This window comes from Manihot esculenta, chromosome 16 (assembly GCF_001659605.2).
Source record: "Manihot esculenta cultivar AM560-2 chromosome 16, M.esculenta_v8, whole genome shotgun sequence".
Lineage (NCBI taxonomy): Eukaryota > Viridiplantae > Streptophyta > Magnoliopsida > Malpighiales > Euphorbiaceae > Manihot > Manihot esculenta.
In genome coordinates, this window is record NC_035176.2 from 1,909,034 (window position 1) to 1,924,279 (window position 15,246).

The following is a 15,246-nucleotide window of genomic DNA, read 5'->3' on the forward strand; positions in this document are numbered from 1 at the left end:
GGAATTGAGTCACAAAGGGATAAGATGTGAGTAACTTGCATTGGTCTAAAAGTTATTTGCTGTTGTTGGAGCGGAGCCGTTACAAGTTGATTAATTAAAAAACCCTTAAGTACAATACCTCCAAAAAATTTGCTCTGAGCATTGTGCAATTCTCTGTGTCATCTACAATCTCGCATTCTCCAGATGACTTTGGCAAAAAAACCCTCCACAGATGACTCTCCATGGCCACCACTCCACTATAAAACACTTCCTCGGTGGCTGATGGAGCCTCTGGATATCACATATGAGCCAATCGCTTTACAGGTAATTTTCTGCTTTTTACTTTTCCATGGGTTCCTAATTTTGAAGTTAGTTTTAGTGCTTTTGGATCTCTATTCAGCTGAAAAGCATCTCATTAATTAGAAAACATGACACCGATTGTGAGTTTTTAATGGGTTTTGTCTTATTTTAGTTTCTCTTCGTTTTTTATTCATGATGAGATGAATGTATCAGTGAGCAAATGTCTGTACCTGTGAAATTTGTATATTATTGATGGGTTTTTGTCTACTACCAATAGCAAAATGGTCCCTTAATTTAAAAAATCGAATGATTTAGTCCCTTAATTCTAGTTAGCTTAGTCTATGAGAGGAAGTATGCTTCAATTAGCGAGCTACAGTTTCAGTGATTGACATTTCATTCACAGAACTTGGTCCTTCCCATATTGGTGAACTGTTGCAAGAAGTTCTGAAAATGAAAGCTGGTTGTTTTGGACAAGGAAGAGAGATTTCACTATCTAACATGACAATGATTGCTGATGTTGTTGGCCTGTCCATTGCATCTTCTTGCACACATAACAGTGCAATGTGAATACATTTCAACACTTCATGGGAATTGTATGATTCCTTTAATGTCGAATCAACTATGTCCAGTGCTCTGTCTTCTTGCCATAGCTCCCACACCTTTGTTCATAGCATCGCCTTGCATGAAATAAACTTTCAGTAAAATTATTTAGTTGAGAAGTTAACAAATCAAGAGTTTCTATCACTCACATGTCCTATCAAGGTTAGGGAAGGATCCTCTTGATGGAAGCCATTGCTTTTCTTCCCACTTATAATCTCCAACAATATTACACCAAAGCTGAATACATCGGACTTTACTGAAAATTTTCCTAACACGGCATACTCTGGCGACATGTAGCCACTGCAAAATAAAAGAATGCACATGTTAAGGAGAGAATTGGTTTTTTATAGCAATCTGTTTGATGTTGAGTGATAAGGGCAATCTTTACTTGAATACTTACTATGTCCCAACAACTCTATGTGTCTTGTGTTCTATCTGGTCATCTTCGAGTATTCTAGCCGTTCCAAAATCTGAAATTTTTGGTTTCATCTCTGCATCTAAGAGGATGTTGCTGCTTTTTAAGTCTCTATGGATGATTCGCCACCTTGAGTCCCGGTGAAGATATAAGATTCCACGTGCGATTCCAACTATGATTTCGTAACGTTTACTCCAATTCAAGAATGAACTTCTTGTTATATCTTTAAAATTTTAATAATTTTTATCGAGTTAGTGTTAAATAATATATATAATTTGTATATCTTAATCGTATCCTCGTAAAGGAGATCCAATTAGGAAGCCAACAAGGCAATAGAAAAATTAGAAAACTCACCAAAGAGAAACAAGTCCAAACTTCCATTTGACAAGTATTCATAAATCAAAATTCGCTCATCTTCCTGAATGCAACATCCTAAAAGTTTCACAAGATTCCTATGTTGAAGCTTGGCTATCAACATAGCTTCATTTTTAAATTCTTCTGCTCCTTGCCCCGAATTTTTTGATAGCCTTTTTACAGCAACCTCCTTTCCATTAGTTAGCTGACCCTGAAAAAACATGTTTGCGAGATTACACCTATGTCTGAATTTGTTTTCACACAGAACACCATGTAAACAAGATAAGAACAAATCAAAATGAGAAGAATTTCAATTTTTAGATATTGGATAGAGAGTTAAATTCTACCTTATAAACAGAACCAAAGCCACCTTGTCCAATCTTGTTAGCTTGAGAAAAATTATCAGTGGCAGCAGATATGGTGCTAAGGTTGAAAAATGCCAAGTCTGTATGACTCCTGCTTGTCTGGATGGCATCCGCTTCAAAATTATCTTTGTGATAGTGTGGACCATTTATAGAATCAAACAATCTCCTGTTGGATCTGTTCTTTACTGTTTTTGAACAACACAAATTGAAATGATTATAAAAAATATTGTGGAAAATGAGACATTTCATTAATTACTTGCCTCTTTTCTTTCTCTTCCTCAGCCACAAGTAGACAAATAAGATGATGACAAACCATGCTGACGAAACTGAAACTACCAGAAAAGCCAGCATCCCCTTCATTTCAAGAAAACCATTTGATCTCTCAATCTCAGCTGCTAAAGTTCAAAAGTGTGATGGAGCTATCTAGGCAGGAATAACAGAGCAATGGAGAAAACTAGTGCAGAGCAATGAATGTGATACCTAATTCAATTGCATCAACTCGAACATAAACATCGTAGCCGCTATGATCCATAAGATCCACTATGTCCATCAAATCCCCATACCAAGCCAAGCAGGCAACATCTTTCCCTGGAATTTTTATGCTGGCATAGGCAGAGCATGAACAATCTTCGTAGCATTCTTGTTCACAGTCCACACGGGACATACTCATATGCACCCAAACTGCTGTTGAAGTATCAGGAACCTTAACTTGAGGCACTTTCACAAACCCTTCCCCTTGCCCACACACTGATGAAGATTTCAATCGCTTTCTAACACAGCCACCCGATCCATCTCTCATAGGAAACCAGTTTCTTGGGAACTTGGGTTCATATCCAGGTAAACAAGAACATTCAAATACGTTGACATGTTTAGGATCGCATACACTGTTAGCGCCGCAGCGTCCATAAGAGTCACAACGATACTTGGAGGCTGACCAGAACTCCTTCCAATTAGCATCACTTTCACGCCTTGAAACCCACATAAGCGTTCCTGATTCATGCACCATCAATTGGAAGAGAACAGAGCTGTCGTCATGAGAGTAGGAATAGGATATTTCCTCTTCACTATTAACGTAGCTGTAGTTGTATATATCTGGTGGTCTTCTGCACGGCCATGGCGTGCCTCTCCAGTAAGGTTTGGAACCATCGTACAGAAAAAATACTGGTGAGCCAACTGGGTTGAGCTTCAGAGAGTAGTCACCGATTCCAGGATCATCTGTTGATTTCCAGGAAGTCAGGAACCGGTTGAGACCTGTTCTCTTGTCGAGCCCAAGCCGCATTCCTGGTAGCAAGGTATTAGTAGGATGATCGAAGCTCTGCCATACAATTATTTTTCTTGAACCTTGGATGAGAACAAAGTTTCCTGAATCAAAGAGCTGAGCTACACAAGTATTTGCTAAATCCACTGAAACATTTGTAGACCATATTGGTAACTTTTCATCTCTATTACCATAGAGAACAAGGTTGCCATATTGGTTGATGGAGAGAAAACCTGCAGAACCATTGATTGCTTTGTCCCTGTTGGCCACCCACACAACAGTATCAGTTTGTAATGATATCTTATAAAACCAAATTCCAAGATATCTATAGCTGGAATTGCCAGGGCTAAAAAATCCTAGTGCAAACTTGTTTTGTTTGGAAACGAGAAGGTCTCCTTCTCTTAAGGTTTGGTTAATGGTGATGGTGTCTGTGGAAGTAGAAAGTGTTAATCTGTGGAGTACAAGTAAAGCAAAATAGAGACGAATTGTTTTAGCATCCATGAAGAGTTGATCTTTGTAAAGCCAACGCTAGTATATACGGGTTTTGGCAATTTTCCGAGTTTTATTACGACTGTTGTATATTTATAAAATTCTTTTGGTGCAGTTGTCTGTTTTCTGAGTCTTCAAAGAAATATGAGTCCCCGCCAATTTGACGGCAGTTTGCTTCAATTCATTTACAAGTAAAATTAGCTAAGTCTATGAGAGCAAGTTCGCTTCAATTAGCGAGCTACAGTTTCAGTGATCGACACTTCATTGACAGAACTTGGTCCTTCCCATATTGGTGAACTGTTGCGAGAATTTCTGAAAATGAAAGCAGGTTGTTTTGGACAAGGAAGAGTGATTTCACTATCCAACATGACAATGATTGCTGATGTTGTTGGCCTGTCCATTGCATCTTCTTGCACACATAACAGTGCAATGTGAATACATTTCAATACTTCATGGGAATTGTATGATTCCTTTAATGTTGAATCAACTATGTCCAGTGCTCTGTCTTCTTGCCATAGCTCCCACACCTTTGTTCATAGCATCACCATGCATGAAATAAACTTTCAGTAAAATTATTTTGTTGAGAAGTTAACAAATCAAGAGTTTCTATCACTCACATGTCCTATCAAGGTTAGGGAAGGATCCTCTTGATGGAAGCCATTGCTTTTCTTCCCACTTATAATCTCCAACAATATTACACCAAAGCTGAATACATCAGACTTTACTGAAAATTTTCCTAACACGGCATACTCTGGCGACATGTAGCCACTGCAAAATAAAAGAATGCACATGTTAAGTAGAGAATTGGTTTTTTATAGCAATCTGTTTGATGTTGAGTGATAAGGGCAATCTTTACTTGAATACTTACTATGTCCCAACAACTCTATGTGTCTTGTGTTGTATCTGGTCATCTTCAAGTATTCTAGCGGTTCCAAAATCTGATATTTTTGGTTTCATCTCTGCATCTAAGAGGATGTTGCTGCTTTTTAAGTCTCTATGGATGATTCGCCACCTTGAGTCTTGGTGAAGATATAAGATTCCACGTGCGATTCCAACTATAATTTTGTAACGTTTACTCCAATTCAAGAATGAACTTCTTGTTGTATCTTTAAAATTTTAATAATTTTTATTAAGTTAGTGTTAAAAAATATATATAATTTGTATATCTTAATCGAATCCTCGTAGAGGAGATCCAATTAGGAAACCAACAAAGCAATAGAAAAATTAGAAAACTCACCAAAGAGAAACAAGTCCAAACTTCCATTTGACAAGTATTCATAAATCAAAATTCGCTCTTCTTCCTGAATGCAACATCCTAAAAGTTTCACAAGATTCCTATGTTGAAGCTTGGCTATCAACATAGCTTCATTTTTAAATTCTTCTGCTCCTTGCCCCGAATTTTTTGATAGCCTTTTTACAGCAACCTCCTTTCCATTAGTTAGCTGACCCTGCAAAAACATGTTTGCTAGATTACACCTATGTCTGAATTTGTTTTCACACAGAACACCATGTGAAAAGGAACAAATCAAATTGAGAAGAATTTCAATTTTTAGATATTGGATAGAGAGTTAAATTCTACCTTATAAACAGAACCAAAGCCACCTTGTCCAATCTTGTTAGCTTGAGAAAAATTATCAGTGGCAGCAGATATGGTGCTAAGGTTGAAAAATGCTAAGTCTGTATGACTCCTGCTTGTCTGGATGTCATCCGCTTCAAAATTATCTTTGTGATAGTGTGGACCATTTATAGAATCAAACAATCTCCTGTTGGATTTGTTCTTTACTGTTTTTGAACAACACAAATTGAAATGATTATAAAAAATATTGTGGAAAATGAGACATTTCATTAATTACTTGCCTCTTTTCTTTCTCTTCCTCAGCCACAAGTAGACAAATAAGATGATGACAAACCATGCTGACGAAACTGAAACTACCAGAAAAGCCAGCATCCCCTTCATTTCAAGAAAACCATTTGATCTCTCAATCTCAGCTGCTAAAGTTCAAAAGTGTGATGGAGCTATCTAGGCAGGAATAACAGAGCAATTGAGAAAACTAGTGCAGAGCAATGAATGTGATACCTAATTCAATTGCATCAACTCGAACATAAATATCGTAGCCGCTATGATCCATAAGATCCACTATGTCCATCAAATCCCCATACCAAGCCAAGCAGGCAACAGCTTCCCCTGGAATTTTTATGCTGGCATAGGCAGAGCATGAACAATCTTTGTAGCATTCTTGTTCACAGTCCACACGGGACATACTCATATTCACCCAAACTGCTGTTGAAGTATCAGGAATCTTAACTTGAGGCACTTTCACAAACCCTTCCCCTTGCCCACACACTGATGAAGATTTCAATCGCTTTCTAACACAGCCACCCGATCCATCTCTCATCGGAAACCAGTTTCTTGGGAACTTGGGTTCGTAACCAGGTAAACAAGAACATTCATATATATTGACATTTTTAGGATCGCATACACTGTTAGCACCGCAGCGTCCATAAGAGTCACAACGATACTTGGAGGCTGACCAGAACTCCTTCCAATTAGCATCACTTTCACGCCTTGAAACCCACAGAAGCGTTCCTGATTCATGGACCATCAATTGGAAGAGAACAGAGCTGTCGTCATGAGAGTAGGAAAAGAATATTTCCTCTTCACTATTAACGTAGCTGTAGTTGAATATATCTGGTCTTCCGCACGGCCATGGCGTGCCTCTCCAGTAAGGTTTGGAACCATCGTACAGAAAAAATGCTGGTGAGCCAACTGGGTTGAGCTTCAGAGAGTAGTCACCGATTCCAGGATCATCTGTTGATTTCCAGGAATTCAGGAACCGGTTGAGACCTGTTCTCTTGTCGAGCCCAAGCCGCATTCCTGGTAGCAAGGTATTAGTAGGATGATCAAAGCTCTGCCATACAATTACTCTTCTTGAACCTTGGAAGAGAGCAAAGTTTCCTGAATCAAAGAGCTGAGCTACACAAGTATTTGCTAAATCCACTGAAACATTTGCAGACCATATTGGAAACTTTTCTTCTTTATTACCATAGAGAACAAGGTTGCCATATTTGTTGATGGAGAGAAAACCTGCAGAACCAGTGATTGGATTGTCCCTGTTGGCCACCCACACAACAGTATCAGTTTGAAATGATATCTTATAAAACCAAATTCCAAGATATCTATAGCTGGAATTGCCAGGGCTAAAAAATCCCAGTGCAAACTTGTTTTGTTTGGAAACCAGAAGGTCTCCTTCTCTGAAGGTTTGGCTAATGCTGATGGTGTCTGTGGAAGTAGAAAGTGTTAATCTGTGGAGTACAAGTAAAGCAAAATAGAGACGAATTGTTTTAGCATCCATGAAGAGTTGATCTTTGTAAAGCCAACGCTAGTATATACGGGTTTTGGCAATTTTCCGAGTTTTATTACGACTGTTGCATATTTATAAAATTCTTTTGGTGCAGTTGTCAGTTTTCTGAGTCTTCAAAGAAATATGAGTCCCCACCAATTTGAAATTTTATTGGAAATGGAGAAATTTTGACATTTTGACTTATTTATAAGACAAATGCATATAGGAGAAAATTTTTTACATGCATTTGATTTTATATATATATATATAATGTTAATTTAAATTTAAATATAAAAATTATTATCACTTTACTAATATATATATATAATATAATACAATAATCAGTAAAATATAAATATAATTACATAATAACAATTTGATTAAGAGTCTGATTAGATAATATTTAATTTTATTAATAAAAAAAATTCAATCAATGTACATTTTAGTTTTTCATTAAAATTCATCCTTTCAATTATAGAGTAAAACTTTTTAAAAAATAATTGTAGAATCACATATTCACGAATCGATCTTAATTAATTTAGTTTTTTAGTAAGTCAATTGTAATATAATTTTGTGTCAACTACATCGATATAATCAATAATTATGTGAAATTGGGATTGTTGACCAATTCTGTGCTCTAGATTTATAATTCACGCCACCTAAACCAAATATTCCAATTTAGACTTGGCATCCCTGAGGCTATCAAAGTCAGGCATGCGTTTTTAACAATTCAAAAGTTCCCTATTTCAAATCTAACAAAATTTATTTATTCTTTAAATATTTCTTTAGTACAAAGCCTTGAAGACAAATTGAAAAGTACCTTTTGAAGTTGCGATGAGGTCATATTATAAGTTCATGTTATTTTGTGTCAAAAACTATCATTTTATATATATATCATCCAATTTCCTCTCTAAACACTTCCTGATGGAGCCTCTGGATATCTCATATGTGCCAATCGCTTCACAGGTAATTTTCTGCTTTTTACTTTTCCATGGGTTCCTAATTTTGAAGTTAGTTTTAGTGCTTTTGGATCTCTATTCAGCTGAAAAGCATCTCATTAGTTAGAAAACAGGACCCCAATTGTGAGTTTTTAATGGGTTTTGTCTTATTTTAGTTGCTCTTCGCTTTTTATTCATGATGAGATGAATGTATCAGTGAGCAAATGTCTGTACCTGTGAAATTTGTATATTACTGATGGGTTTTTGTCTACTACCAATAGCAAAATGGTCCCTTAATTTAAAAAATCGAATGATTTAGTCCCTTAATTCTAGTTAGCTTAGTCTATGAGAGAAAGTATGCTTCAATTAGCGAGCTACAGTTTCAGTGATCGACATTTCATTGACAGAACTTGGTCCTTCCCATATTGGTGAACTGTTGCAAGAAGTTCTGAAAATGAAAGCTGGTTGTTTTGGACAAGGAAGAGAGATTTCACTATCTAACATGACAATGATTGCTGATATAGTTCGTCTGTCCACAGCATCTTCTTGCACACACAAGAGTGCAATGTGAATACATTTCAACACTTCATGGGAATTGTATGATTCCTTTAATGTTGAGTCAACTATCTCCATTGCTCTGTCTTCTTGCCATAGCTCCCACACCTTTGTTCATAGCATCACCATGCATGAAATAAACTTTCAGTAAAATTATTTTGTTGAGAAGTTAACAAATCAAGAGTTTCTATCGCTCACATGTCCTATCAAGGTTAGGGAAGGATCCTCTTGATGGAAGCCATTGCTTTTCTTCCCACTTATAATCTCCAACAATATTACACCAAAGCTGAATACATCGGACTTTACTGAAAATTTTCCTAACAAGGCATACTCTGGCAACATTTTAAATTTAAAACAAAATTTTCAAATCATTTTAAATTTATTAATTAAGTGAAAAAAAGGTATTTAAGTCAGTTAAACAGGTGCTGTTATAATTTACGTTGAAGTTAGAGTGAACATTTAGTCGGTTTGGTTTAAAATTGAATTAAATCAAATAAATTTAAAATCGAAATTTTAATTTTTTATGAGAATCGAACAGAATTGATTTTGATCAAAAATCAAATCGAACCGAATCAGTCTGATTCAATTCGATTCAGTTTAATCAGTTTGAATTTTTAATAAATTTTTTTATTTCTTACACTTTATTTTTAATATTTTAAAATTTAATTAGAATATATTAACCTTAATATGATCTAATCTCTCTATATTTTTTAAAATAATATATTATTATCACTAATCGGTTCGATTCGATTTTTAAAATTTTTTTAATTAAAATCAAATCGAACCGAAATAATCGAAATTTTTAAAATTAAAAACCGAACCGAATTGAAATAAATAAAAATTCAAATTAAATTTTTAAATTAATTTAATTCAATCGGTTTTTTTAATTTGAACATGTCCACTCTAGTTCGAGCTACAATATTAAAAAATTATGTAAGACTAATAAATATTAAAAAAAATAATATCAAGGTGAGTCGCCAATGCATTAACCATATAATCCTGGCTTAACAATACATCCATAGGAAATTAAAATGGAAAGGGTTAGGTCTAAAAGTTTTTTTTTTTAAAACAAAACTATTGATTATATTAATAAAATTTTATCAAATAAAGAGGGATATTATCCCAAATAGAGAGACTATTATATCTAATAGCTTCTCTAGTCAAAGTATGAGCAGTTAGAGTAGAATTACGACGAATCCATCTAACAGAAATATCCGTTCTAGAGTCTAACAAAAATTTACAATCATTTAAAATCAAACCCCCTACATAAGATAATTTGGTAAAAATGTTCCTCGAGTGCCTGCATAAGATAATTTGGCAAATATTCTCCTTCTTCTTTCTCATCTCTCGAGCATAAATTATTAAAGTCTTCCGAACAAAATCACGGAAGAGAGTTTCTATGAGATAAAGCTTGAAGACTGACGTCGTCGTTACGATTCCGGAAACCCATAATAACTAGTAAACATCCATTGAATATTACCTTCCGAAATAACCGAATCAATAAAATTTGAAGAAAAACAACCATAAACCTATAATAACGTTATGTTTAGTGTTTCTTGTCCTTTTTTTAGTATCAGCATTTATTCGGACTGCAATCTCCTCATCAAGTTTATTAGAACTGCCTTGGCCTACAGAATTCTTATCCATGTCTATAATATGGTCTCCTTATTTACAATGGGTTGACTTTTGTCAAATAAGGAGAAGTGCTTATTATATACTGCCAAATTAGTGTTTTCAAAATTACTAGTTGATGCCAATCCTAACACAAATTTCGGCGGAGTAGAATTGCCGGAATCACGCAGCCACAAGCTTGTCGGTCTCTTGTTCTGATGAATAGGTGCTCTGAGGAAATTACCCCAACTAAACTTGATATCTTCTTTCTTCAACCTCAGGCGCAAGTCACAGAAAGCCTACACATGATTCAGTTTCCCACATAAATAACAAAAAATAGTCGGTTTTTCGTATTGAAACTTCACAGTAAACACAGTACCATCATCTCCAATAAACTTCTTCCGCCGTTTCAAAAGCTGCTGAATGTCCAAATAAACTTTAACTCTCATAGGGTCCGGCAACATAGCTGAACCATTCTTCATATCATACTCTTTATAGTGGCTAACAAAAGTCCCGACCAATTTAGCCAATGTCTTGTTATAATAATCAGAAGGGAGATCTTTAATCAGAATCCAAAAATTAAAATGAGTTAGAGGGATATGAAAATGATTTTCGTTACCTTATATCTTCTTTCTAACAAGCAGAAATCAATTGTACAACCAACGACCCCATTCTCTATATTTTTAAAATCAACATTATTAAAAAATTGAAATAGATATATTTTTGCCTCTAATTCCATAATAAATACTCCTTTAAAGAATGTCATAAATCTGTCAAAAAGATTTGCATATTCTTAAAATTAATTGGATTGTATGTGAAAAATATCTCTACTATACAGAAATTATAATGACGATCGGAATATTTCTGTAGTTCTTAATAGGGACAACAACATCTTCTATAAATAGTCAATTGACGCAAAACATAATCAGTGGAGAAGGAAAAAGAAAAAGTTAAATTTAAGAAAATGAAGAAACTATAGTCTTGAGTCACAAAGAGATAAGGTGTGAGTAACTTGCATTGGTCTAAAAGTTATTTGCTGTTGTTGGAGCGCAGCCGTTACAAGTTGATTAATTAAAAAACCCTTAAGTACAATACCTCCAAAAAATTTGCTCTGAGCATTGTGCAATTCTCTGTGTCATCTACAATCTCGCATTCTCCAGATGACTTTGTGCAAAAAAAACCCTCCACAGATGACTTTCCATGGCCACCACTCCACTATAAAACACTTCCTCGGTGGCTGATGGAGCCTCTGGATATCACATATGAGCCAATCGCTTTACAGGTAATTTTCTGCTTTTTACTTTTCCATGGGTTCCTAATTTTGAAGTTAGTTTTAGTGCTTTTGGATCTCTATTCAGCTGAAAAGCATCTCATTAATTAGAAAACATGACACCGATTGTGAGTTTTTAATGGGTTTTGTCTTATTTTAGTTGCTCTTCGTTTTTTATTCATGATGAGATGAATGTATCAGTGAGCAAATGTCTGTACCTGTGAAATTTGTATATTATTGATGGGTTTTTGTCTACTACCAATAGCAAAATGGTCCCTTAATTTAAAAAATCGAATGATTTAGTCCCTTAATTCTAGTTAGTTTAGTCTATGAGAGGAAGTATGCTTCAATTAGCGAGCTACAGTTTCAGTGATTGACATTTCATTCACAGAACTTGGTCCTTCCCATATTGGTGAACTGTTGCAAGAAGTTCTGAAAATGAAAGCTGGTTGTTTTGGACAAGGAAGAGAGATTTCACTATCTAACATGACAATGATTGCTGATATAGTTGGTCTGTCCACTGCATCTTCTTGCACACACAAGAGTGCAATGTGAATACATTTCAACACTTCATGGGAATTGTATGATTCCTTTAATGTTGAGTCAACTATCTCCATTGCTTTGTCTTCTTGCCATAGCTCCCACACCTTTGTTCATAGCATCACCATGCATGAAATAAACTTTCAGTAAAATTATTTAGTTGAGAAGATAACAAATCAAGAGTTTCTATCACTTACATGTCCTATCAAGGTTAGGGAAGGATCCTCTTGATGGAAGCCATTGCTTTTCTTCCCACTTATAATCTCCAACAATATTACACCAAAGCTGAATACATCGGACTTTACTGAAAATTTTCCTAACACGGCATACTCTGGCGACATGTAGCCACTGCAAAATAAAAGAATGCACATGTTAAGGAGAGAATTGGTTTTTTATAGCAATCTGTTTGATGTTGAGTGATAAGGGCAATCTTTACTTGAATACTTACTATGTCCCTACAACTCTATGTGTCTTGTGTTGTATCTGGTCATCTTCGAGTATTCTAGCCATTCAAAAATCTGAAATTTTTGGATTCAGCTCTGCATCTAAGAGGATGTTGCTACTTTTTAAGTCTCTGTGGATGATTCGCCACCTTGAGTCCTGGTGAAGATATAAAATTCCACGTGCAATTCCAACTATGATTTGTAACGTTTACTCCAATTCAGGAATGAACTTCTTGTTGTATCTTTAAAAGTTTAATAATTTTTATCGAGTTAGTGTTAAATAATATATATAATTTGTATATCTTAATTGTATCCTCGTAAAGGAGATACAATTAGGAAACCAACAAGAGAATAGAAAAATTAGAAAACTCACCAAAGAGAAACAAGTCCAAACTTCCATTTGACAAGTATTCATAAATCAAAATTCGCTCTTCTTCCTGAACGCAACATCCTAAAAGTTTCACAAGATTCCTATGTTGAAGCTTGGCCATCAACATAGCTTCATTTTTAAATTCTTCTGCTCCTTGCCCCGAATTTTTTGATAGCCTTTTTACAGCAACCTCCTTTCCATTAGTTAGCTGACCCTGCAAAAACATGTTTGCGAGATTACACCTATGTCTGAATTTGTTTTCACACAGAACACCATGTGAACGAGAACAAATCAAAATGAGAAGAATTTCAATTTTTAGATATTGGATAGAGAGTTAAATTCTACCTTATAAACAGAACCAAAGCCACCTTGTCCAATCTTGTTAGCTTGAGAAAAATTATCAGTGGCAGCAGATATGGTGCTAAGGTTGAAAAATGCCAAGTCTGTATGACTCCTGCTTGTCTGGATGTCATCCGCTTCAAAATTATCTTTGTGGTAGTGTGGACCATTTATAGAATCAAACAATCTCCTGTTGGATTTGTTCTTTACTGTTTTTGAACAACACAAATTGAAATGATTATCAAGAATCATATACATGGGAAGGTAAAAAAATTTACTTGCCTCTTTTCTTTCTCTTCCTCAGCCACAAATAGGCAAATATGATGATGACAAACCAGGCTGATGAAACTGAAACTATCAGAAAGGCCAGCATCCCCTTCATTTCAAGAAAACCATTTGATCTCTCAATCTCAGCTGCTAAAGTTCAAAAGTGTCATGGAGCTATCTAGGCGGGAATAACAGAGCAATGGAGAAAACTAGTGCAGAGCAATGAATGTGATACCTAATTCAATTGCGTCGACTCGGACATAAACATCGTAGCCGCTATGATCCATAAGATCCACTATGTCCATCAAATCCCCATACCAAGCCAAGCAGGCAACATCTTTCCCTGGAATTTTTATGCTGGCATATGCAGAACATGAACAATCTTTGTAGCATTCTTGTTCACAGTCCACACGGGACATACTCATATTCACCCAAACTGCTGTTGAAGTATCAGGAACCTTAACTTGAGGCACTTTCACAAACCCTTCCCCTTGCCCACACACTGATGAAGATTTCAATCGCTTTCTAACACAGCCACCCGATCCATCTCTCATCCTAAACCAGTTTCTTGGGAACTTGGGTTCATATCCAGGTAAACAAGAACATTCAAATTCATTGAGATGTCTAGGATCGCATATACTGTTAGCACCGCAGCGTCCATAAGAGTCACAACGATACTTGGATCCTGACCAGAACTCCTTCCAATTAGCATCACTTTCACGCCTTGAAACCCACATAAGCATTCCTGATTCATGCACCATCAATTGGAAGAGAACAGAGCTGTCGTCATGAGAGTAGGAAAAGGTTATTTCTTCTTCACTATTAACGTAGCTGTAGTTGTATATATCTGGTGTCCTCCACGGCCATGGCGTGCCTCTCCAGAAAGGTTTGGAACCATCATAAAGAAAAAATTGTGGTGAGCCAACTAGGTTGAGCTTCAGAGAGTAGTCACCGATTCCAGGATCATCTGTTGATTTCCAGGAAGTCAGGAACCGGTTGAGACCTGTTCTCTTGTCGAGCCCAAGCCGCATTCCTGGTAGCATGGTATTAGTAGGATGATCAAAGCTCTGCCATACAAATATTCTTCTTGAACCTTGGAAGAGAACGAAGTTTCCTGAATCAAAGAGCTGAGCTACACAAGTATTTGCTAAATCCACTGAAACATTTGCAGACCATATCGGAAACTTTTCATCTCTATTACCATAGAGAACAAGGTTGCCATATTGGTTGATGGAGAGAAAACCTGCAGAACCATTGATTGGATTGTCCCTGTTGGCCACCCACACAACAGTATGAGTTTGTAATGATATCTTATAAAACCAAATTCCAAGATATCTATAGCTGGAATTGCCAGGGCTAAAAAATCCCAGTGCAAACTTGTTTTGTTTGGAAACCAGAAGGTCTCCTTCTCTTAAGGTTTGGTTAATGGTGATGGTGTCTGTAGAAGTACAAAGTGTTAATCTGTGGAGGACAAGTAAAGCAAAATAGAGACGAATTGTTTTAGCATCCATGAAGAGTTGATCTTTGTAAAGCCAACGCTAGTATATATTGGCAATTTTCCGAGTTTTATTACGACTGTTGTATATTTATAAAATTCTTTTGGTGCAGCTGTCAGTTTTCTGAATCTTCAAAGAAAAATGATGAGTCGTCATAATTTAGAAAGTAGTGCATCAATAATTTTATATTTAAGATTTAGTCAAATTTTTTTAAAAAGTTTTTCTTGATGGACACTTCTTTTGAAATTTAAGGGGATTTTTTTTTTGAAAATTTTGTAGCCGTCGCAATGATGGTGACTTATCTGTCTATATCATA

General features: G+C 35.7%; 2 protein-coding genes across 2 annotated transcripts; both read right to left on the minus strand.

Moving 5' to 3' along the window:
* Positions 1-478: 478 nt before the first annotated feature.
* On the minus strand, positions 479-3,920 carry LOC110603101 (G-type lectin S-receptor-like serine/threonine-protein kinase RKS1). Its single transcript, XM_043951777.1, is given in 7 exon segments — positions 479-938; positions 1,029-1,179; positions 1,280-1,517; positions 1,649-1,859; positions 1,996-2,198; positions 2,256-2,405; positions 2,494-3,920. Coding segments are annotated over 7 exon segments (2,529 nt in total). The 5' UTR covers positions 3,773-3,920; the 3' UTR covers positions 479-641.
* LOC110603099 lies at positions 3,881-14,973 on the minus strand. Its single transcript, XM_043952064.1, is given in 19 exon segments — positions 3,881-4,287; positions 4,378-4,528; positions 4,629-4,866; positions 4,998-5,208; positions 5,340-5,542; positions 5,618-5,749; positions 5,838-7,140; positions 8,418-8,702; positions 8,793-8,926; positions 10,450-10,504; positions 10,571-10,764; positions 11,828-12,122; positions 12,213-12,363; positions 12,464-12,659; positions 12,662-12,700; positions 12,832-13,042; positions 13,174-13,376; positions 13,450-13,581; positions 13,670-14,973. Coding segments are annotated over 19 exon segments (5,706 nt in total). The 5' UTR covers positions 14,946-14,973; the 3' UTR covers positions 3,881-3,990.
* Positions 14,974-15,246: the final 273 nt, after the last annotated feature.